Genomic DNA, 25,292 nt, shown 5'->3' with positions numbered 1-25,292 from the left:
AACTTATTTTTAATAAATATAAGGTATACTCAAAGTTTTTTCCAGAAAAATCCATATTTTCTCCCCCCTATATCAATTTAGGGGGGAAATTGTGCGGTTGATCCTTTAAATTAAATATATTTTCTGAAAATTGTTTTGAACTATTGAAGGACCAAGTTAACATCCTCCCCCCCAAATGCCTTTAGGGGGGAGGATGTTAACTTGGTTCTGAACTCGATTTTTCAGCAAATCAGATTAGAGCATTTTACACGCAGCGCTTAGCAAATTTAATTTAAAATAAGCGCAGGGGTGGAGGATCTTCACATATTTAGCCGTAAGATAAACTTGGTCTATTTGGGGGGGGGGGATGTTAACTTGATCCCTATTGAAAATTTGGGCAGTCTTCTGTTTTTCTGCTCTAGGACTCATTCTGCTTCTTGAATGGCCACCTGGTCCGCATTATGTTTATGACCTTTTGTCTGTCGTATCCGTATCGGACAAGTGAAGTAGCGCTGATTGTGCAGTCTGGCGCCGAAAGTGCAGTTTGTCCTTGAAAACACGACTAGCAAAGTACAAAAATTTTGTCATTTTTTTACGTAATAAAAAAGGTTTAAAAAATTCAGATTTGTACCATATAAGAAATTGAAAGAGAAAATTGAAAGTTTAAAAACATATTGGCATTCAAATCAGTATCAACATTAGGAACTGGAATTGAAAAATAAATTGTGGCTTTTTTGAACCTAATTCTACAAATCCTAAATTATTAATTTGTTTGTATGACGTAAGACATTACGTAATTCAGCTTGTATTTTGTAATGGTAGAACAACTTTCAATTTCCTTACTAAATTAGGCACATATTTGCTTAGAGATTACGTAATAACTTGCGTAATGTTCTATATTCGACTCTTTAGTGCGCTGACGTACAAGCTCGTAGCGAATCAAAATCAGCATGACGCAATCCGTTTTTATCTCGTTTTTGCATTACATAATCAGCTGTTTTTATTGAACTGTGATATTTTAACTGACATGATAGCCGAATTTAATTTACCAAATTGTTAAATTGCAAAATTAAAATTCATGCGTAGTTCAAACAAGAGTAGTTCAAATAATTCAGAAAAAGTTCAAAAAATCAACTGTGCTGTTATTAAGTTCAAGTTCTCAAATCTTTTATAGCAGTCTTTCATATATATTGAAGTTTTCTCTTGTTTTTCAATCTGTTCCGAAGTAATTTACTTCCTTGATCAGTTATTAATTAATATTCAGTTGTTCAATTTCGAAGATAAAGTTTTTCTGCTGTTCTTTTCCTATCCCTCAGACTGGCCGACCCTTTCGTCCCGTCCCGTTATTCAAGTTTCCATATCAGGAATTGTAACAAATTACTAGACGTGTATATCTGATTCTTAGGAACGTTCTTAGGAATTTTTGGTTAGTGTTTATCCTTTGCCGAATTCAAATAATGTGTCACAAGTGCTTGATTCAGAGCAATATAAATACCTTGTTATTTTAGGTAGAGTACGTTTAGTCACCTTTGAGCAGAAACAAGATCGGAAAAGGCCAATTTCAGTTATCGCAAGGAGCTAAGGGTGGTTCAAGAAAGCACCGTACTGGCGACAACGAAAGAAATTTCAACTCATAAACCAACCACCGTTAAACGGAAACTACATTTAGGGTATGTAACATTAAATCGAAATAGTTTGTTTTGTCTCCCTCTGGGCGCGGCTTTGAGATGTTTCGAAGCGGCCGGGAAGCAGATTAAACCGCAGTGTTTTATCATACCGATGATTCAGACAGTTGAAGTAAATAAATGGTCATATGGGAAGCGGAGCATTGAGCAGAATGGTCCAAAAGCCCAACGCTAATGCTATGTTGGATATTTTTCAACTTCACATCAACTCTTTTGGTACCTAATAAAGAGTGAATTACCATAGGTTCCAATATTCATAGGTTCCAAAATGGTGGCGTGTCACGGAGTCGAATACCCGGATAGCCGAAAAGTAAATTCGTTCCCGGATAGCCGTAATTTTGGATCTACTTAACAATTACCCCCCTACCCATTTCTTATTAAGGGGGGGGGGGGATTCGTTACTAGGTACGATAGGGGGGACAATAGTTAAAGAGATCATACAAACTTACTTAAAAACACTGTTTTGTTTTATTTGGAATACCCCCCTTTCTCTACCCCCCACCCACACACTTAGTCCCATCTTACTTCCTTCCCACTCCCTTCCCCTTCTCCCAATTACCCCCTCCCCCTACCCACATTTACCCCACTATGCCCCGGCAAAAAAATAAACGCGTTTAAAAAAACGGTCAAATGTTTAAAAAAACAGGCCAAAACGCCGTTTTTGGTGTTTTTTTTGAAAAAATTTTATCCAAAAAATTATAAAAGAAGTCAATTAAATTGAACAAGAAATAAAAAGAGCGTATATACCGCACAGTTTACAGTTGAAGCAGTAAAGCGAAGGGTGTGTGTCAACTAGTTGCCTCAAGGATGCATCCAGCGTTCCCGCGCTGAATCGCTAGGTCTAGCTTTTGTTTGAGAAATTTAAAAGCTAGTTTCTCACCCGTTAAGACTGTTATTCGCCTTGCAAGTTCTTTCAAGAAAACTGCAGTAGACCTACCAGCGCCACCCAGTGTTTCCATGGCAACGAGTTCGAAAATTACAGTGGAAGGGAGGTCTGAATAGTGGTTTCTTTTGCGGACTTCGGCCTCGGAAGCTGCATTGGCACCCGGAAGAACTTCCATTCGCAGATTAGAGTTTGCCAAACGACTTATACATGTGAAATCCCATGCCAAGGTCCGTCCTCGCTGCCATGGCATTAGTGGGTGTCCATCTGGTCTGCGTCCATCTTTGCGTAGCAGCCCGATAGGTTCTAGTGTGGAACTGATGCCGAGTGATTTTATAGAATCTTTAATGATCATGTTGCCATTCGAGTGTCTGATGAACCTGTGCTTGATCTTCGGGCAGACAAGTGCGTGTCTTCCATCTGTTGCTGCAACATAGCCACATTTGCATGTGTGTTGTGCGGTTACTGGGGCTCCTAGACGCAGACCAGCTGAAATACGGAACTCATCATCGGACAAAGTCAGACCCAGCGGACGAGAAGGAAGGACGTCCAGCCAAGCGCCTGAACCTACCGCGCGACAGCCGTGATAACGAGCAAGTGAGTTTTGGTCGGTACAATTGCTCAAAATGTTTGCGGATTGTTGTTCGTAGATAGGTTTTGTCCAAAATTTTTGAGCGCACTGGGGGGGCTAAGTCTTCAAATCGGTGGTTGCTGAGAGACTCCCAGTGGTCGACGGTTTCGTTAAAAAGACCAGGATTGCTTATCTCAGGAGCAAGGCAGTGCCGTAAATTTTCAGTGGAAACAAAAGAAGCAATAAATGCTGATGAGCTGAGAGTGCTGATTTTTGAAGACCAAACCCTCCTTGTTTCGTGGGCAAGCAAATTTGACTGAAAGAGACATCGGAAATGATGCAGTTGAAGATTCTCTCAAGTTCAAGGCATACAAGTGTGTCGATTTCGTCGAGTAAATCTGTGTGTTGAAAGGCAGACTAGCGCGGAGGACATACATAAGTTTAGGGACAAAGAAACAATTTTTAATGAGAAAGAAAGCGGTTTGACATGGTAAAGAAGCTGTTCGCTGCAGGAGTGTCTTGAGTTTTGCAAGTTTGTCCACTAACTCTGCTCGAATCGACCTAGTGCCTAGACCAGCTCCAAGAAGTGTGCTGTCTTCGGCATCAACGCATTGAATAGTGGGAAATGTCTCACGAAAAGCTCTTTCTATCTCCTTTTTACTGCTCCCAAAAGCTGTCACCTCGCACTTCTTCTCATTCAAAAGAAGACCAAGTTTCTTACATGCTTGTTTGATACTCAGAAGATCATGGAGAGTGGTGCGCCATTCATCAGCAAAAGCAACGTCATCCAGGTATCCAGTTTTCAGCTTGCTCAAGAGGTTCTGCAAAGCAGGAAGTAGGACAAGACATTGCGTTTTACAGCGCGCGCTCCCCTTTAAAGTTATACTTAAAATTTTTAGGGTTTGTGGGCCGAAAAAGGATATAATAAAACTTACCAAAGAGGGACCCTCTGATTGGTGAGGGGTGTTGAATCCCTGCAGTAGTCAGACTTTTGTTGTTAATTAATTAAATGAGAGTAAAAAAATAAGCCAATCCAACCTCTTAAAAAAGTTCAGAACTTTCTAAGCTTACAGGCTGCAAAATTTTGAGGCATTTTTTGTCATATCAAAATGCGTCTCAAGAGTTTTCTTATTTAATTTAATTAAAACCGGAGGTGTTTATTTTTTTCGGCTTTCCGGGAATGCGGCTCCGTGGGTACGCGCCTCCAAAATAAACAAGACTGCTCGTATCAGGGCGAAGCCCTGAATGTTCCGACTGCCTTTTAAGGTTTATGGAACAGTAATAATAAAAAAAAAATTAAATGGAATATATTAAACTTAAATTTTTTCTAAAATTTGAAATTTTTTATGAAATTCATCCCCCCACACGCCATATAAAGTACAAAAGGATAGATTTTGTTCCTTGTAGGAAATCAATTATGGCAAATAAGCTCCGTTCAACTGATTTGGAACGAATCTAAGACGGATTAAATCTCCGCTTACGCGTTAATAGCGCGAATTATATCGCGCGTTAATTGTCCCAAAATGGCAATCTTTAAACCCTCATAACTTTACGAAAAATGATCACAGGTGAAATATCTTTTCAAATTTAAGCTCAGGACAACAATACCTTTTGAATGATATAAACGGTCAAAAACGGCTAGTTAAAAAGTCAAAATTTGTCTGAAGAAAAAAAACCCACCCCGAGCACAAATATTCCGTTACTTTCGTATCGAAAGTCGGAACAAAATCAGTCGCATAAGTTCCAAAATTAATCTTCTTGAATTCTGATTAGTTTAAATTTGAGCCAACGAATTTATGAATTGATTGTTTACTGTTCAACCAGCATAAACTCAAGCTGCAGAATAGTGACCGCCGCAGCCGCGCCAACGTGTTGCGAGCTTGCCACCAAAGGGTAGGACTACACGAAATTTAGAGCCGGTTATCGCCCACCGGCGACCCTTAAACCGAGACTCGGCTAATTTAGTCTTTTGACCAATTGAAAAGATTTGGAACTTATGCGACTGGTGAATTCCCATAGGTTCCAATATTCATAGCTCCTAAAATAAAAAATTAGTCGCATGAGTTCCAAAATTTATCTTCTTGAATTCTAATTGGTTGAAATTTGAGCCAACGAATTTATGGATTGATTGTTTACTGTTCAACAAGCATAAACTCAAGCTGCAGAACAGTGACCGCCGCAGCCGCGCCAACGTGTTGCGAGCTTGCCACCAAAGGGTAGGACTCTATACGAAATTTAGAGCCGGTTATCGCCGCCAAGCGGCGACACGCGCGTAGCGCGCCCACCGTCGACCTTAAACCGAGACTCGGCTAATTTAGTCTTTTGACCAATTGAAAAGATTTGAGACTTGTGTGACTGATTTTTTTTGTTTTTGAACCTATGGGACTGATTTTTCATTTTGGAACCTATGAATACGCACCATGCGACTGCTCTTTTATTTGGGAACCTATGGGACTGATTGTTTATTTTGGAAACTATGAATACGCACCCTAATAAAGGGAGGCGGAGCAAAAAGCAGAAAGAGCGGATCTTTTTGATAATCTCTCTATTGGGTGGCGTCCCTCATGCTTGAAGGACCGAATGCTTGAAATTAATTTAAACTTACTTTCAGCCAATCAGAATTGAGTATTCAAAATCTCAAAGTAAATCGCGAAAATCTCAAAGTAAGAAAATAAATGCAGGCCATTAGAGTTAATATTGACCGATTAGATAATAAGCAGATGAGTTTTCAATTCTGATAATTTTGACCTCATTAATCTTGATAATTATCTGAATAGTATTGCGGTTGTAACCCGCAATTTATTTTTGATTATTTTCCACTGATTTAATACATTTTCTGTTAATATTGACTTCGATTTTGTGAGAAAGGCATTTAACCAATGGAAACGCTTAGCAATTTTGATTGGATTAAATTTTTCAAGCATTCGGTCCTTCAAGCATGAGAACCCTCCCCAACTATTGTATCTACTAAAGAATCTCGGTGGCGTGTCGCGGAGCCGAATACCCGGATAGCCGAAAAAAAATTTGCTTCCGGATAGCCGAAAAATAAATTCGTTCCCGGATAGCTGAAAAATATATTCGTTCCCGGATGGGTGCCGGACATCAAGCTGACGGGACTTCAACCCGAATCGTTAAAGTAGGGACTTCAAGCCGAAAAGTCATGAAATAAGGTTAATTTGAAAATTTTTTTGAAGAATTTCTCAATTTCATGACCTTTATTCGGTAATTATTAGCATTTTCACGAAATTTAAACCTCCAAATGATGTTTAGGAAAGTTGAAAAATATAACACTGTTGAAGGTTATTTTCTTGTTTATAATTTACGCATTTCAAAAAACGGCTGATATTATTAACTAATGCCAATCCTAAGAAATCATTGTCATAAATAACGCTTATTATGGACTAAACTAGCCTAAGAATTTGAAAAGAAACGTTTTACAGAAGAAAAAATAATGATTTGAGGTGCTTGTAAAGTTAAATTTTCGGCCTCAAGTCCCTGCGGGTTGAAGTCCCGTCGGCTTGCCCTTCCCGGATAGCCGAAACTTTGGGTCTTCTTACAAGTTACCCCCCCCCCCCCCCCTCCCCACTTACACTTACACTTAGTCCGATCATTCTTCCTTCCCACTCCCTTCACTTCCTCCCAATTACCCCCTCCCCTACCCACATTTACCGCACCATGCCCCCCCCCCCCGGCAAACAAAAACTATTAAGGGCACGCAAATTGAGGGCCCAAATTAAGGGCCCTCAACCGAAATTATAATCGATTATAATGTTAATGCACGGGCGGATCTAGGATTTTCTCGAGGAGGGCGGGGGGGAAAGTTCTCGAGGAGGGCGGGGGGGGGGGGAAAGTTCTCTAGCTTTTCTCCCATTTTTTTTGAAGAAAAGCTAGAGAATATATGTACAATGTCGTCGCCGAATATATGTTGGTAGCCGTCATGGTATACCAGTCCATTTTTTTGAAGAAAAAGCTCGTCACGACTTTCTTGTGGTCTTCCAATTTATCATAGTTTGAGGTGGTGGCCGTATGAGGCGGATGGTACGATGATTCTATTGAACAATTTAGTGGCAGAAGTTAAGTTTGTTTTCCTCAGGTCGGCTATTGTGTCCAGTGTGTTTGTAGCTATTGTGGCTTTTGATCTCAAGTGGGTTAGATGTCTCAGAGGACTGAGATTGGACATTAGTATTACTCCAAGATAATTGAATTTGTTTAAGAACTCAATTGTGTTGCCGTCGTACTCACGTTTTTGTAGGGTCTTATTTATGATGTTAGTGTCGCTGCTGCCTATGGCGAGGTCGTCGGCATAAAAAAATGAGTTCGGCTTCGCAGCTTGTGAGCATGCAGTTTAGATAGTGAGAATAGTAGGGGTGAAAGTTTCTCCCCTTCCACTAGTCCGATGTTTTGTGTTATTCGTTCTTGCAGGGAACCTCTGTTTAATTTGATCGTGTTCGCCATTTTCTTTTTGTATAACTTTTCAAGAAATTTAACGGAAATTGCTAGGCTAATTTTTGGTCTACTGAGTCGAATGCTTTTTTGTAATCGACGAAACATGCATAGTATAAACTGTTTTCTTAAGGCATTCTTCTGAGAGGCCATCTAAACCGGTGGCTTTTTTAATTTTGACATTTTGGAAGGCTTTTTCTATTTCGTAGTCAATTATGTCAGCGTCTATGTAGACGGAGTAGTTTCCGATTTTGGTTGTTATTGTTATATAATCGTGATATAATATAATAGGTTATTTAGGGTCCAGTGTACTTGTTCTAGACATAAGAGATTTTCAAAAGGGTTTTGCAGTTCAAAAGTATTTACCTGACAAATATTTATTTTCCGTTTTTTTTGTATTAAGTTTTTCCCAGAATTTTCTCTGGTCAGTCTCTGCTGTATTCATTAATTCCACCTATTTTGGTTGTTCGTATTGACGTTTTTCCTTACTAGTTAATGAGTGCGGCGTGGTCGAATTTTCTTATAGCATGCGAGACTTTTTCTTTTCTCGATGGGTTGCAGATGTGGTTAGTTTGAATGTGTTTGTGTTCATTGATGTTTTTTATATGATTTTTAGGTCTATGGGGATATTACTGAAGCACAGATTGATTGTGCTGTTGCCTCGCTTGCAGCTGTATGTAAATTTTTGTGGGTTCTTCAGGCAATAACGATCGTTTTGTTTCATTAGCTACAATAGCTTGTGTTCTGGTAGATTCAATATCCAGGCGAAAGTTTAGGTCTCGGCAAAAATTGTTTCGTTGACTACATTTGAGTGCTTGAGGGTTGTTGAAGTTTCGCTTAATATATCCTCTATTTCACTCTTTGTTGGGAAGTATCCTACCATAAATGTTACTTTTGTCGGGTCAAGGGATATGATTATGATTCTTTGAATTTAGTAGTTTTGTAAGGCACGGTTCGCTAGACTTTAGTTAAATGCAATAGTGATTTCACGAGCAGGACTCCTTTATTCCATTTATTTGCCGGTGAGTTGGTGCATATAAAGTTTGGAATTGTAGTTTTTTGGAGCTCATTGTTTCTGTTAGCAGAAGAATGTCATATTGTTTAATGTGGTCTGTGAGTTTGGTAGTTTATCTGGTTCCTCTGATGTTCCCCAAGAGAAGCGATAGGCTTTTGGGTTGATCATTTAGTCAAGCTTGATTATTTATTTTCGTTGAGATGGTTTTCCCTTTGCTAATGAAGTGATTCCTTTCCGGTTCCTTTTGTCGTCTTTCTTTGAGCGCAGTTCTCAGCTGAAAATAATTCTGCTGTTGTTCTTTGATAAAAGCTGGGTTGATGACAACATTTTCTTATTTGTTCGTGTTCCGCAATTATTTGGCATTTCAGGTTTTTTTGATTTGTGGCTTTAAACTTGACTGGAATCAGTTTATCAGGGTTGGCAAAATGTAAGTTAAAAACAAAAATAACAAACTAACTGTTATTTATCGAAAAAACATGTTATTTTTGTTAAATTGTTAATTAAATTAACATATCAACAAGAGTTGAGTTTCTTGAACAGAAACGCCAACTTTCCGGCTTTCTCAACGCCGAGTTGAGCACGAAGCTTCCCATACGTCAGGTGAGATTTTTCGCTCTGTAGTTTGTCAAGTGAAACTGCAATTGGTTTGAAATTTTTTTTTCATCCGTTCGGGATTCGCTACAATCGCTTCGGAACAAACATACAGCATAGTTGCGTTGTGTTTTTCTAAGAATTACTCATATTTCTAAGAAATAGCTAACATCACTTTTAGAAATTATAAATAACACTGTAAGTTAAATTCAATGTTAAATAACAATGTTAAATAACATGCCAACCCTGCAGTTTATTGTTCTTTCTGCCACTGAAGGGTATCATTGATTTGATGTGCTCCTCATTGAAGTTTGTGTCTAGAGTCTTGCTTATCTCGACGACGTCGGATTTAACCTGGGGACTATTTGAGACAGCTGAAATCACGTTCCCTTTTGCATTTTTAAACTTCGATACCTTTGAGAATATTTGAATATATCAGTTTTTTCGATTCTTTTTTGCTGGGAATTCTTCGATACGCTGATGTATTTTCATGTTTACCTCTTCGATGCTGTTGACTTTTTGCTTTTTTCCTCCTTGGCCGGGTTGTCTCATAGTTTGGTGACCTGTTCTTCGAGCTTTTTGAGTGTTTGTACGACCAAAATCAACTGGGTATAGGTCCAATCTGCGTGGAAACCGCACATGAATGGCTTTTTCTGGCTGATTTGCAGTAGGTTATTTGTTATCCACACTAATGATCAGATTCAGCATTTTGTGCATTGTTTGTATGTATTGATGTTCTTCTTTATTCGGGTGGTTCGCAGTTTCCTTTCTCTTTCCGGGAATCTGATTTGTGCTCGATGAGGTTGTTTGACTCATTTTTTATAGAAGCCAGGTGACTCCTCGTAAGGAGCCTTTTGGTTTATTATATAGGGGGGTTGTAAAAATTTTACTTTATAGGTTACCACTCGTAGATATGAAGGTGGTCCTGACGTTCAAGCGCAAGGGAGTATTGATCGCAGAAGATTTTGTCTTCAATATAGTTCTTATTTGACTGATTTATTCTTCTTTGAGGTGTACGTTGTTGCGATCCGAGATGTGCAATGCGGCGTAAACGTGTTCGGATAATCCACGAAAGTTCCAGCGAGCGTTTTTTGATTCTTTTTCTAGTCTTCGGTTTACCGCTATATGACGAATAAGTTCTTAATCCTGTATATTCTCTTTTTCGGCTTCGAAAGGAGTTCGTGGTGGGACACCAATGACAAATAATTTTGTATCAACATAACAAACTATCAGCAAGGCTCACGATTTTAGCTGTTAAGGCTCTTTTTCCTCCTCCCCCCCCCCCCAAATATGCTTGTTATGGCCTAATTAGTCTGCATCCCAATTTTCACAACAATCGGACAAAGTGAACGGCAACTTCAAATATAAAAACTTGCAGGTGGGGGGGGGGGGGGGGAAGGAAAAAGAGCCGAAGAGCCGCTGTTAATTTCTGAGATGAGGCTACAGAAGGTTTATCCATTTTACAGTTCGTTCTCTCATAAATAACACGATAACACGGAAAACATTAAAAATTAATAAACAACTGTTTTATACTTTGTTTTAAAATGTGTTTTTTTTGCCTTTGAAACACTCCCAACCCTGAGGGGAGATTGCCGAAAAAGCCATTATTTGGTCGAAACTTTATAAATTGCCTTGAAACGGTACTTAGTCCCAAAAAGTGCTCGGGCAGTTGAAATTTCGCCAACCGGAATTCGGTCTTAGTGTTTAAGAAGAATAGTTTATTAGGAGAGAGTTAGAGCTTGGAAAACCTTTAGAACTGAAGCTGCTCGAAGGTTAAGCGTTTAAGCGAGAGCAACAATAGCTTCAAATTCAGTTCTTCAGTTAGTCGAAAAAATAACTAATAGGCGAAATCCGGCGTCTACTACAGAGCAAATGAAAACATGTTCGAAGATTGTATGGTTGACTTGTTAACCTAAGCACCATTTCAGGGGGAGATTGTTCACATGGGCCGCTCTTTGCTGCATAGCCGATCTAGACACCCAGATAATCATAATTCTTATGTGTCCTAAAGTAGAAGTTTTAACGCTGTCTAAAATTTTAAAACACTCTTATAGAAGTTTTAACGCTGTCTAATTTGCATTGAAGTCTTCTTCGAGTGTCTAATTCAGCATTCGTTGGTGGCTTTGTGGTAATCTTGTTGGTAATATGGTATAAAATGGTTACGTAACACCATAATATTGCTGAGTTGCGCGTAACAAAGTCGCTGTGTTTTGTAACGATTACGTAATACGCGCATAACAGCGCATAATACACGTGTATATTATATAATAGCTGAAGGGAATTCCCCGAGTTACGTAACGCGCATGTCAACTTGTATTTTATTTTATGAATAATTTGCAATGAAAAACAGTCAGTAGAAAGAAAGAAATAAATAAAGCAAAAGAATTTGAATTTAGTCGCACAGAGAAACAATTTGTCTTTTGTGTCATTTTATTTTTCTAAGGTCAAAGACTTTTTATCTAGCGTGTTAAATATACTGTTCATTCTGTTTTAGATTATAACAGTTACCTCAAAAACCTTCTTGAAAAAAAAAAATTACCTTTGAACATCGCTATTATGAATTGCCGTGCTCCTGAAAAAGAAATTTTTACCCAAATTGCCGTCATTGGGAAAAAGTCGGGCAAACAAGTTGACCCAGACGATGAGTCACCTTCGCCGGAAACATGTTCAATATCAATGTCCTCTGACATTGTCCAGAGAGATCAATGGAACAATAAGACCGAATTCCTGTTCTCATGCATATCCTACAGCATTGGACTGGGAAATCTGTGGCGGTTTCCCTACAAGTGCTACGACAACGGGGGAGGCGCCTTCCTCGTGCCCTATATCATCTTCTTGCTAATAGCGGGCATGCCGCTGTACTTCCTGGAACTGTCTTTAGGACAGTTTGCCAGTCAAGGTCCCTTCGGTGTCTGGCACATGTCCAAGGCCTTTATCGGACTCGGCTACGCCATGATCGTCATATCATTCTTCTGCTCCATTTATTACAATGTGATTGTGGGTTGGATTGTTCATTACCTCTTCCATTCGATCAAAGCACTTGTTCTGAATCAACACTTGCCCTGGTACGACCCAATCTGCGACGATAGTAATCGGAAAATTGCCGCAAACCAAACATATGGTGACGATGACAACCTTACGTTAGAGTAAGTGAACACTTTGAGATCATTAGGAATGAAATATTTTCTGATGTGAAATAGATTGCTTATTTTTAATGTGAAGGAATTGAAAGTAAATATTTAGTGTTTTTAAAATACTTATGTGAAGCTTTTTCTTTTAAAATCTTTGGGTTTAGAACGTACTGCACGACAAAGGCGGAAGTGTACTGGAACACAAAAGTGTTGGACCAAACTCATAAGCTGGAGGACTTCCAAGGGTTTCAGTACGAGCTACTCGTCTCTTTCGTGGTGGCATGGGTGCTCGTTGCTCTCTTCCTTCTGAAGGGAGTGAAAGGCTCGGGCAAAATCACTTACTTCACCGCAATATTCCCGTACATTGTAATCGCAGTAATGTTGGTGCGAGGACTCACACTCCCGGGAGCTTTCGAGGGCCTCAAGTTCTACCTGGTGCCTGAATGGTCTAAGCTGAAAGATCCCGAAGTATGGAACACTGCCGCCAACCAAATCTTCTATTCACTCGGACTCGCGTTCGGCTCCTTGATCACGCTTGCAAGCTACTCGCCATTTGACAACAACGTCTTCCGAATGACCATGATTGTCACTACAGTGAACTGCTCAACTAGCATAATCGCGGGAGTCGTGATCTTTGCTGTCATTGGAAACTTGGCTCATGTCTCGGGAAAAGCGGTACAGGACGTGGTAACAAGCGGACCTGGGTTGGCTTTTGTTGTCTACCCAGATGCCGTCTCTCACATGCCTGGGGCTGCATTCTTCTCGTTTCTGTTTTTCTTCATGCTGCTAAATCTGGGATTCGGAAGCCAACTTGCTCTCGTGGAAACTGTGATCACTGCAGTCGTAGATCGGGTGCCCTCGCTGATGAAACGACGAGGCGTCGTGACGTTGTCGGTGTGCTTTGTGATGTTTGTTCTCGGGTTGCCGATGGTGACCAAATCTGGAATACACTGGCTCAATCTTCTGGACACTTACTCGTGTTCGCACAGTCTGTTCATCGTCTCCTTCATCGAAGTGATCGCTTTGGTGTATATCTACGGCGGGAAGAAACTGATTCTTCAAATCGAGGCGATGATTGGCCACAAACCGCCAGGAACCTACTGGTGGTTGTTCACGTGGGCATTTACTGCGCCAGTTGCTATGTTGATCATTTTCTTTTTCAATCTGTACCTCTATACCCCGATGAAGATCGCAGGACAAGACATTCCCCGTTGGGCCGAGGCTATTGGATGGGCTACTGCAATGACATCCGTCATTTTCATTCCAGTGTTCGCTATCAAGGAGTTTGTGCAAGCTAAGGGCAGTTTTATGCAGCGAATGGGTAAAATTATCCGACCCGACGACTTATACCGACCCAGCAGTAGTACAGATTTGAAAACTGTCAACGAACTTTTTGAGAAATACGATTATCCGAAGCTGGGAAGCAGTAGTACGACCTCGATATATCGCTCAACGACGTCTGACGATGACAAAATCCAGCTGGGCATGGCCGCGGGCGAGTCGTTAGAAGCTTAAAAAGCAAGTTGGCCACAAATTGTTGTCTTGTCTCAATTCAAATGGTGCTTTTATTGCCTTTTTTGGGCTTCAGCTAGTTGGAGTCTCAAAGAGTCAAACCACAAACAAATTCTTTTCAATTCATCAACTGCAATTCACAAACTCATCTGCTGCAAACTAACGGACGCGTTGCGAAGGCGAAGTCACTCAGCGATCAGACTAGAAGCACGGGTTGCCCACCCTTCTGACTTAACTCTATCGTTTAACAAAAAGATGGCTCATCTCCAAAACGAAAATATTAGATATTAGCTGCAAACTAATTGTATAAACTGCGTCCGAGCTGAACCTAAAAAGAAGCCAAAGCTGAGCTTGGTTTATGTTAAAAACTGGATACTTGAATAGCTGCTGATAAATTTTGAGTTTGATTACAAAAATTTAGATGTACAATTTAAATTATGTTTTTGTTAGTTGATGTTTTCTGAATGGAAATGTGTCAAAAATTGTATTTCTCCCATAAATATATTTTGTAGTACTACATGGAACATTACTGTGCAACCTGTTTATTTTTTTTTCTCGGAATTGATTCTTCAGCTTCTATATCCATTTTTGTTGCTTATCTGCTGAAGGATTAATCATCTTTTACTGATTTGCTTTACTTTTAATTGAAAATTTCCGTTACATATTTTCTGCAGCGATCTTGAAGTAAATCTTTTTCCGAGCCAGATAAGCACATTTGTCCGGGCAACGAAGTAAACATCTTAAATTTGAAACCGTTTCTACTGGATTAGCATGTCATGTCAAGGATTACTGACAACGACGATTACGTCTCAAATGGCGTAATTCCCAAATGGCATGAAAAAATTCCCAAATTGCATAAATTTCATGCAACAGTTGCATTAAAAAAAACTACATGAACTTTTTCGTGAACAATGTGCGAAAATTGGTCAAGTTGTCAATTCAAATGCTGATTGACATTTTATCTTGAAAAAATTGGAAAATCTAAAGCTAAAAGCATAAACTTGCTGTTATTGAGAAGCTTCTTGTGGTCAATTGTCGCTTAACATTTGTTTGGAGGCAATTGATTCCTAATTTAGTTCTCATGTTTTCGTTCCTGTTAGAAATCGAAGTTGATAAAAAACGGCCACAACGATCTACCTTGAAACCGAAGGTTTGTCACGGAACAGCTCAAAAAAGGAACAAATGCTTACGTAAATCTTATTTAAAATATTACATAACATCTTTTCGGGCAGAAATATTCCCAGTTTCCATGTGAAGTTATGTAGGATAAATTGCAGTACTGAAAATTTGGCTTTCTCTGATCAAAATCAAAATAAAACGTTCTGTGATTACAAACAGTTCTACTATAGCAAAATAGGAAATGTGGTGGCTAGTCAATAAACAGAATGGTCTAAGAGCAGAATGGGTCCAAGAGCAGAAAAATAGAAAAATATCGATTTCTATAAGCTAATCGGTAAATTAGTTATCAGAAACGTCAATAATAGCAAAGCAACGAACAGTTTATGCATAATTTGAGCAATTTAATCAAGAATCAAAAAAAATTTAATCTAAAAACTTAAATAATTCACCACGTATAATTAATTCGCGTGACGCTCTCAGCATTATGAATAATTTTTTAAAAGCGAGCATTATTTAGTCCAGAACATGGCCAATTTGGCAATTTTCAAACCTCCACAATTTTACAAAAAAAATCGGTATATTTGAACTCAGGAAGTCGATATCTTAATGAGGTATACATTTTTTGTTGAAAACTATTATTTCGATCGGCGAAAATTGACTGAATAAAAAAACCTCACCGAGCATAACTAATCCGTTTTTTTCGAAAGTCGGAACAAAAATCAAACAACACATTAAAAGTGTTGTTGACATGAAATAGTTGGTTTTGACAGCTCAATTTAAAATTTATAGCTTGATTACAGTTCTGCAATTTGATAATTTGAATCAATATCACAGCAACGATGACCATTTGCTGTGCAATTAGGTGTTACGTAGCAGGTTTTAGACAACCGCGTGTTCAGACCCGTCAGTAAGCAGACAAATACTATTAAACAATCAGAATCGAGACAGAAAAAGTGAGTAATTAATAATTTTTTGTTTTTTAAATTTGTTTTCTCATCTCGATTCTGATTGGTTAATACGGTATTTGTCTGCTTACTGACGAGCAGGAATACGCGGTTGCCTAAACACGGAGTGCGGCCAGTATTTAGACAGCCGCGTATTCATACTGGTCAGTATTTAGACAAATACTGTTTCAACCAATCAGAATCGAGAAAAAACATAAATAATCCAAAATAAATAATAATTATTTATTAATTTCTTCTTTGTCTCGATTCTGATTGGTTGAAACAGTATTTGTCTAAATACTGACCAGTATGAATACGCGGCTGTCTAAATACTGACATGTAACCCCTAAACACAGACCGCACTCCGCAATTAGGGGACCGTTTTACTTGCATGCGTGCCGCTTAGCAGGCTGCAATAGGTTGCCGCACATCAAGCCCACGGGACCTCAGGCCGAATCGTATAATTAACGACTTCAAGCCGAATCGTATAATTAAGGACTTCAAGCCGAACATTTTGTCAAAATATTATGAAATATGATTAATTTAAAAATTTATTTGAAGTACTTCTCAATTTCGTCAGCTTGCCTAACTAATTATTGGATTTTTCATAATTTTTGAGCCTTCAATAGATGTTCAGGAAAATTAAAATTTAAAACATTGTTGATGGGCTTTTTCATGTTTTTAACTTATGCATCTCAAAATCCGGCTGCCTTAACTATTTGACGCCACCCTTAAAAGGTGTATTGTTATAAAGAACGCTTATGATGAACTAAACTTGCCTAATTTTTTTTCAAAATAAACTTTAAATTTTGGCTTGAGGTCCCTTCGGCTTAAAATCTTGTCGGTTTTTTGTCCTAGTCCCGCTGCAAGGAGTCCAATTAAAATTCAAACTTAATTGAGCCCATTCGATTGCTTAGATCGAACTCAAAACGTTAAACAAATCAGATTACAGCATACAAAGAGACTACAAGTTAAAAAAAATGAAAGCAATAATAACAAAGACCGTTTAAAAAAACTCAATCATTTCAATTGAGCCTGTTTTAAATTGTTCTTTCAAAGACACAAGAGGGTAAAATTTGGTATTAGACGGAAAATTTCTACACATTAACTTTGCTTTGAGCCAAGTTGCAAGTGACGTATTATAACTGATTGTAAAAAAAACCAGGCTGAATAGCTATAGCACAACACATAACCATGATCCAAATTTCGAGTTTGAGGCAAAGGAAAAAGTTTGGAAAAAACTATTTGCCTAATTACTAAAAACTCCTGCCATCTACATCACCAGAGCTTATATCACTATTTTCACCCCCACCTAGTAAAAACTGGGTCTAGCGAAAACTTTTGGCTCGATTTAAACCACCCGTGTTGTTGTTTTTTGCACCCAAACTTTTTTGTCGAAGTTTGATAAGTCGAATACTTTGTTATTCGACGGTACTTTTTGGATAGCACCCAGGCCAAACAAGAAAATTTATATTATTATTACCGTAAAAGATGATAGAGAAAATCCAATTTGCTCAGCATTTTTGAGCGGAACGTCTGAAAACCTCTGGATATGCATTTTGAATTTTCTTCATATCCATTGTGTTGCCAAATTTCATCGGCTTTTTAATCTCGAAAAAGTTATTTCTGATTATAAAACCGGTTTTTTTAGTTGGGACAACTTTTCCACCAACACTTTGCTTTACGACTGCTAATTCTCTTATTTACAAGCGTTTTATCGAGAAATTCAAATCCTTATCGGCAAAACCATAAATTTCAAAAATTTTGCTAAGGATTTTGAGCGGAACGTCTGAAAACCTCTGGATATGCATTTTGAATTTTCTTCATATCCATTGTGTTGCCAAATTTCATCGGCTTTTTAATCTCGAAAAAGTTATTTCTGATTATAAAACCGGTTTTTTTAGTTGGGACAACTTTTCCACCAACACTTTGCTTTACGACTGCTAATTCTCTTATTTACAAGCGTTTTATCGAGAAATTCAAATCCTTATCGGCAAAACCATAAATTTCAAAAATTTTGCTAAAAAATTTAGTGTGGTTTTTTTTTAGCATTTAACGACATGAAGAACCAACTCGCTCCATACCCTTCAAACTCAATCGTTAGTGAGCTGACAGTATACAAGCCTTATATCGATAAACTCGTGATAAACTTTTTAAATAGTTTCAGGTTTAATGAATTTAAAGAGCAGCCGTGGTGGCCCATAAAAAAGAATTATTGCGATTGGAGCAAGCTCTCTACATCATTCACTTGAGAAGTGGAGAAACATCAAAGAACGCTTTCTTCTTTCCAAACAAGTTATCACTAAGCCTGGTTACAGTCTCCAACCCAATACAAAAAATCCAAGCAAAAATGTCCAAACTTGAGCAAAGCTTATCCAAAATCAGAAAATCTAACCTTGTGGCACGATATTGTGAACAACTCAATAACCCACTCCCCCTGAGACCCCAGAACACCACTTACTGCAGAGGAACTGGTAGCAGAGATCCTGAGGTTAAAGAGGGTTATCGGAACTAATTATTGTTCAGAAAAGGAGGAATTGAAGTATACAAGTAGTTAAAAGCGACGGGGGTCCCAGTTTTGCATTTTAAGAACGACCTGCTCCCAAAGAGGAAAAGAAAATTGTGAGAAGACACAGCAATCTACATCTAGATCCCTATCTGGAGATAAAGACTCTGACTATCGTAAGGAAACACGGTAAGGACCTAGAAGGAATAATCAAGAAGAAGCAAACCCGTCCCAGCAGAAAAGAAGAAAAAACAAAAAGCGAAGCGTAGAAAGTCAGTTAGTTTGTAGTTAAATTCTGTTTTTTTTTCTGGTGGACCTAGTGATTAAGTTCCTTGGTCCTGAACAAACATCAAATTGAAATTTCTTCGTCATGGTAAAGATTTGTGAAACGTGTAAAAAGGGTATCCCTACAAATGAGAAGGCCTATTCCTGTGTCGCGTGTAGCTCACAAACGCACATGACTCCTGAATGTACTGCTCTGTCATCTTCTATTTTGAATGGATTGAAGGAAATAAGATTAAATGCAATGCTGCTATGCAATGCCTGTGTGGAAAACAATTAACGGGACAACTTTATCCGTTGCCGGACTCTTGCGAACGCAAACGAAATGATCGCGAACCTTGACGTTGGTGGTGAGTTGAAAAACATGGAGATGAGACTCACTGACTTGTTTGAACAAAAAAATCGGAATTTCTTCGAAGTCAACATACGAGAAAGTGGAACAAACGTACGCTGCCCTAGTCACCGTAGAAAAATTTACGGGGGAATACAAGGGAAAGCGGAACATAAAACGGAATACAGAACGAATCACAACATCAGTCAAAGTTTCAGAAAACAGGGGATCCCCGAGGATCCTACCAAAACCAAAGGAGAAAATCTTGTCCCTACTAAAGATCAAGTAACTGAAAAACTGAGCCAAACCGGAGTAACACCAAAAGCGCTAGAACTCAAACGCCTAGGAAAGCTTAACGCAGAACAGAAAAAACCTAGAACGCTGCTGGTAACGGTTTCCAGCGAACTTGAAGCCAGACTTACGCTTGCAAAAAGATATGAACAAAGAGAAGTACTATGAAACAAAAATGCATATCCTACCTGCTTTATCAAATGAAGATGCTATCAAAGATAATCGAATCCTAAAAAAAGAAGGGAGCTTCTGGATGAAGGAGTCCCGAGCAAAAAGCTCAAGATATGGAACTTGGAGTTGTTTAACGATGAGGTGAAAGTCAAATTTGTCGATAGATCCTATTCAACATGACTAGGTTTCTTGAACTTTTTGCAGCTGAACACAAAAAGCCTCGTTAACATAGAAAGAAATGCAGTAAATGCCTCTGATTATAACGTTATCTGTTTATGTGAAACTTTGCTAAGTGAAAACATCGATGAATCAGAACTTCCACTAAGTGAGTATGGCATCTACAAAAATGAGAGGGAAATTGTGGACACACGGAGGGATCACACGGAGGAAGCCTAACAGTTATCAAAAGTAGTATTTTAACAGAGGGAATAATTTCCCCTTTTCCAGATTCATGCAACGCGTGTAAAATTATTCTCAACGACACATAGGTTATTATCTGCGCATTTTATAATCCACTAGAAGTTAGTAAGTATCGTTACACTATCAAAGATTTCCAAAAACTCCCGAAAAGCATTCCCAAATCAAAACCTGCCCTGATTTGTGGCGATCTAAATTTTCCTTAGGCAAATTGGAAAGCATCGGAAAGCCCCAAAGAAGATGAAAATTTGATAATTGAGTTGCTTGAAGATGAGCTCTTCAGACATGCCATTGATTACCCGAATTGCTCTCAGAACACTCTGGATGTCGATTTCTATCGTAACTAAATGCGGAAAAGGACGAAAACTTTACAAAAGTTTATGATTGCACTGATCAACAAGCTTCTCATCTGTCGTTAGATTACCCGGTGACCGAATGCAAGCCAGTGTTGCAAAACTTCAGAAGCTTCAGAAAAGCAGTCTACGATGGATAAAATGATTACCTACCAAAAAATCTGTTCGAGCCCATCTGTTATACTAGTATCAACAACATGTACGATGAGCTACACCAGTATCTCGACAAAGCAATTGAGCTATAAGTTCCAAGAAGAACAAGGTACAGACATTGTCTGCCTCCTTGGATCTCTAACTTCAAATCAAATTTAATGAAAAAACTGAACACACAGAGAATTCTGTCCAACGTAAAGCCGATTAACTATAGAAGACAACAAGTAACAAAACTGGGACGTTTATTAACAAAATTGTCGGAACAAGACAGAGAAATCTACCAGAACAAACTGCTTCATTCCAGAAATACAGATCTAAGTTTTAAACACTTGAAAAGTCTAAAGAAATCTCCCAGTCTATCAAAAATTCTGATTAAGTGTGAATCTCAGAGTACCATTATCGACAAACAAGTCAACATGCTGAACGAGTTCTTCCATTCAGTGTTCACTCCAAAAAATTCAGTATGAAAGATATGGAAACTGAAAATCCAACGTTAACAAATTTCAACATCTCTAAAACGACAACTCACTTCCTTGTATCCTCGCTAGATATTACTAAGTCTCGTGGTCCAAACGCTTTACCACCTGCCTTCTTCCAAAAGACGTCTCGTAATATATGCGAAATCCTTCACAAACTGATTAAGAGCAAAAAGAGCGTCTGTAAGATAACCGACAAATAGAAAATTGCGGCTGTAACCCCAATCCACAAAAAAAGAGACAGACGAAAAGTAGAAAACTACCGAACAGTTTCACTCCAAGACATCAGTAGCAAAATTTTTGAGAAATCTATATACATTACACTCTATGAACACTTCTGTCGTTACTTAACACCTCACCAACATGGATTTGTCAAAAACAGATCTGTTTCGATGAATATGTTGTCATTTCTGCTGAAGATACATGAAGCACTGGACAGCGATCCAAACTCAGAAATTATTGCTATTTACACTGATTTTTTGAAAGCGTTCGACAAAGTACCTCCTCTCGAACTGTTGAAAAAACTTGAAAAAATAGGAGTAGGAGGCTGTCTGCTTGTAATCAAAATAAATTACCTGAACAACTGAAAAAAAATTGTCAGAGTGGACAATACGAGCTCAAGAGTTCTAGATGTTACCAGCGGGTACCTCAAGTGTCACTCTTTGGACCCATTTTATTTTATATCTTCATCAACGACCTGCCTGATGTCCTGAACTCCTCTGATCCCTTCATCTTTGCAGACGATCTCAAAACTTTAGCTGTTCGGAAAAACTTCTGGCAAATACAGGATGATCTAGATCAAGTTGAAATTTGGGTGAAAGGGAATACGATGGAGTTAGCAATGGACAAAAACGCCAAAATAACGTTCAGAGGACAGGACCGAAGTTACAAGCTGATGGACGCGAAATTGGATGAATCTAAAACCGTAAAAGGCCTCGACATCTATGTAGCAGAATATCTAACATGGAAAGCGTACATCGATGAACGACTGAAGATAGCGAACAAAGTACTCTACACGATCAGAACGAATGTAGCTGTGAACGTAGAAACCTTCATAAAGCTTGGACTGTACAAATCGCTCATTCTGCTAGTCATGTTATATGGAATCTTGCGTGCATCTGCCTCCTGAGCAGAACTCTAGTCTGAAACTCTTGTTTCAAAAAAAAGGTAGTCAGGTGGATAACATGTATAAAGGGATCGTGCTATGGTGCTATGGAAATCAATGAAGACTGCTGAATACTCTGCTACTTCCAATGTTCATTCAACCGAGTGTTATTTTGTCCCTCGCAAAGTTTATGACCGATAATGACGAGGTTATTAGTTTACCTGAGCGTGAAGACCCCCAAAGAAGAAACTCTGAAATGGCCAGAGGTGATTTTGTCTTGAGAACTTGCAGGCTTGCTAGTCGAACTTAGTAGTTTTGTTTCACTTTCAGTCTATTTTAAATTAATTTGTTGTTTTTTATTTGAACAAGTGAACATCTTCAAAAAACAATCAGAAATCAGAGAAATTAGAAATCAGAGACATTTTTGATTATTGGACCAAAAATTTTGAATTTTTACAGCCGCTCACACCGTTTTTGTACTATAAAGTCCAGGAGCTGGCATTCATTGCGACTTTCTTTATGTACTGTTATCTATTGCCTAAAAATCACGAAAAAAATTGTGGAAAATTTCTAATAAAAGCCTTAGAGGAGCGAGAGACTACCAACCATAAAACTGTAGTGACGATAACCGATTGAAAAAATTAGTCTTTTTCATCATTTGCTCGAAATTTGCGAAATCAGCCTCGACGAGTAATGGGCCTATCTTTCAAAATTAAAAAAAAATTGCCATTAACTTTTTTTTAAAAATTTGTTTTTTTTTCTTTTAAGAATTTTTTAATTTCATCATTAAATCATTAATGTTTTGGTAATAGTTTGTTTTCTGTAACTTGATTGACTAGTGTGTTTTATGGGTTTTCATCCTTCGGATTAATTTTTTTAATTGCAGTTAATAAGCGGCAAGCATGATAGTTGCTACACCCCCGTGCAAGTAGAAGAGATTGTTCGGACAAGCTTCCTAAGAAAACTGGAAACTTTGTTTTTTCAAGCTAAGTTTTTCGTGCGTCAGGTTGAACGGATTGTTTTTGTCGATTAATAATTTGATTTTGAAAAATTCTTTGTTTTGTCAAAAAAGTGCAAAACGCAGCTTCCAAACCTTTTTTTGGATTCGAATCTTATATTTTAGTTTTCGTTTGCAAGATATATATCAGCATAGGTTGACTGAAATATCATGTTGGAGTCTTTTTTGTTTGATTTTAACTATTTTTGAAAAGTGAAAATTTAAAATTTTTGAAGATTTAATTTGGTAGATCAGTCAATAAAATCTGATTATAAATTTTGGTACTCCGAGAAAAATTGAAAAGAAATTTTTTTTTAAAGTTTTAGAAAATTTAAGAATTGTTTTTCAGAATTAAACTAAACACAGCTTAAAATTCTAACTTTGATATATCAGTCCGTTTATTTTATTTGATATCTCTTATATCTGATTTCCGTTGAAACCGAATCATAAAACTCATGCGAAATTTGCAGTAATCGGAGCTAGAAATTTCTGTTCGAACTCTATTTAAACTAAATATTCAATTCTGAGAAGCACAAACATGATCAATTGAAGAAATGGGGCTCGAAAGTTTAGCAGATCCTTTTTTTAGCATAAAAAGTGAAAAATGAGTCTTTTAGCATACCAAAGTAATAAAGAGATAGATGATTGACTGACAGTCTCAAAAAGACTTCCCATGCTTCCCCAATTAAGCAGACCGGTTTTTTAAGCAGACCGGTTTTTAAGCAGACCGGTTTTTTAGCAGACTCAGAATAATTATAAAGGGTGATAGCTGACTTCAAACGCGGAATGAGCGATTAGCGACCGCTTGATTCGTGTTGAAATGAAGGGCAGCGAATCAAGCGGTCGGTAATCGCCCATTCCGCGTTTGAAGTCAGCTATCACCCTTTATAATTGTTCTGAGTCTGCTAAAAAACCGGTCTGCGTAAATTCCTAGCACCATAGTAATTAAACTATCAACTAGCTAATTAAATATCTAAGCATATGAGGTTCTAAACACAGTCGTCAATCTGTAATGAGTTCAAGTGTGCACTGATTGTCGCGCAAACACTTATTTGTTCCTATGAAGGGCTTTGCTTTTTTCCTTTTGTGTAAAAAGATTTGTATCCAGCTAGCATCTGCTTCCCCCAATAGACTAAGTTAATATAATCCACCCCAGCTTTTAATTCAAACCGAATATAATGGGCGCTGCATGTAAAATGCTCAATTCCAATTGTCTGAAAACTCCCATTTAGAACCAAGTAAGATTCCCCCAAAATGATTTGAAGGGGAGAGGAGGAAGTTAACTTGGTCTATGGTTTTTTCTTTTTTAAAACAAAAAAATGGATTTGGTGTTCCGATTTTTTCAGCCAGTCGATAAGATGTTCATTTTAAAAATTTTCAAGGCTTCATTCAAAATGGCTTTTGAACAACACACCGCTAAGATTGATTGTTAAAACTGCAGGATCTGGTATGACATCCGCATTTTGCATAGTCAGTATTTGACATGCATAAATAAAAACAAAAAACAAAAAAAAAACACTTTTAAAATATGTTTCAGTTTCTATGTAAATTAGGGCTGGGTATATAACATACGCAGACTTTCATAAACAGGTCAAAATTTCGCTAAAAATCAAAAAATAGAGGAAAACATGAAAAGAGTTAACTAATAACAATTCACCGAGAACGATTTTTTGCAGAAATTTTTGCTTAAATTGAGCTCAACACAACTGTTAAGTTTTCAGTATGTGTAAAAAAGCTATTTATAAAAACTAATTAAAAAAATTTTTTTTTGAACATAATTTTTCCGTAAAATTTTTAAGCGGCTAAATAATCGCTCCAAAAAGTGATTATGCAGTTTTTATTGTCTCGCAAAATTGAGAACCGTAAATCTTTGAAACAAATTCAGGTTGTAAAATTAGTTAATTTGTGTATCTGAACTTTTCAAAAAACAGTTTATCAAAAATACCGGTTGCTGTAAAATCTTTTTTTTCTATTTTAAAATATTGAAAAAAATCATTTTTTTGGATAGTTTTTTTTTGAAAAGTATATCAAAAATAAAAAAGAACAAGATATTGCTTGCCAATTTTGATTTTTTCGCGTCGAACTTGTTTGTTTCTTTTCACTTTCAATCTATTTTTACTTGATTTGTTGTTTTTTATTTGAACAAGCAAACATCACCAAAAAACGATTAGAAATCAGAGAAATTAGAAATCAGAGACATTTTTGAATTTTTGACCAAAAACGTTGAATTCTTACAGCCGCTCACAACTTTTTCTATTATAAAGTCTAAGAGCTGGTATTCATTGCGACTTTCATTATGTACTGTTATCTATTGCCTAAAAATAACGAAAAAATTGT

General features: G+C 37.7%; 1 protein-coding gene across 2 annotated transcripts; it reads left to right on the top strand.

Moving 5' to 3' along the window:
- Positions 1-981: 981 nt before the first annotated feature.
- On the top strand, positions 982-14,417 carry LOC134842100 (sodium- and chloride-dependent GABA transporter 1-like). Of its 2 annotated transcripts, XM_063858281.1 has the most exons (4): positions 982-1,405; positions 1,488-1,649; positions 11,662-12,313; positions 12,463-14,417. In XM_063858281.1, the coding sequence occupies exons 3-4, from the start codon at positions 11,724-11,726 to the stop codon at positions 13,811-13,813; spliced, it is 1,941 nt and encodes a 646-aa protein (XP_063714351.1). In that variant the 5' UTR covers positions 982-1,405; positions 1,488-1,649; positions 11,662-11,723; the 3' UTR covers positions 13,814-14,417. The 2 variants fall into 2 exon arrangements, with proteins under 2 accessions (XP_063714351.1, XP_063714352.1); XM_063858282.1 differs by lacking the exons at positions 982-1,405; positions 1,488-1,649 and having other exon boundaries at positions 11,647-12,313.
- Positions 14,418-25,292: the final 10,875 nt, after the last annotated feature.

Source organism: Symsagittifera roscoffensis, chromosome 3 (assembly GCF_963678635.1).
Source record: "Symsagittifera roscoffensis chromosome 3, txSymRosc1.1, whole genome shotgun sequence".
In the NCBI taxonomy this organism is placed as follows: Eukaryota; Metazoa; Xenacoelomorpha; order Acoela; family Convolutidae; genus Symsagittifera; species Symsagittifera roscoffensis.
This window is presented reverse-complemented; position numbering and strand designations above follow the sequence as displayed.

Bases quoted from the DNA above. Each gene is read 5' to 3' on its own strand.
- LOC134842100 (XM_063858281.1), top strand. From the start codon at position 11,724: ATGAATTGCCGTGCTCCTGAAAAAGAAATTTTTACCCAAATTGCCGTC. The intron at 12,314-12,462 runs GTAAGTGAACAC...CTTTGGGTTTAG, and splicing joins GATGACAACCTTACGTTAGA to AACGTACTGCACGACAAAGG.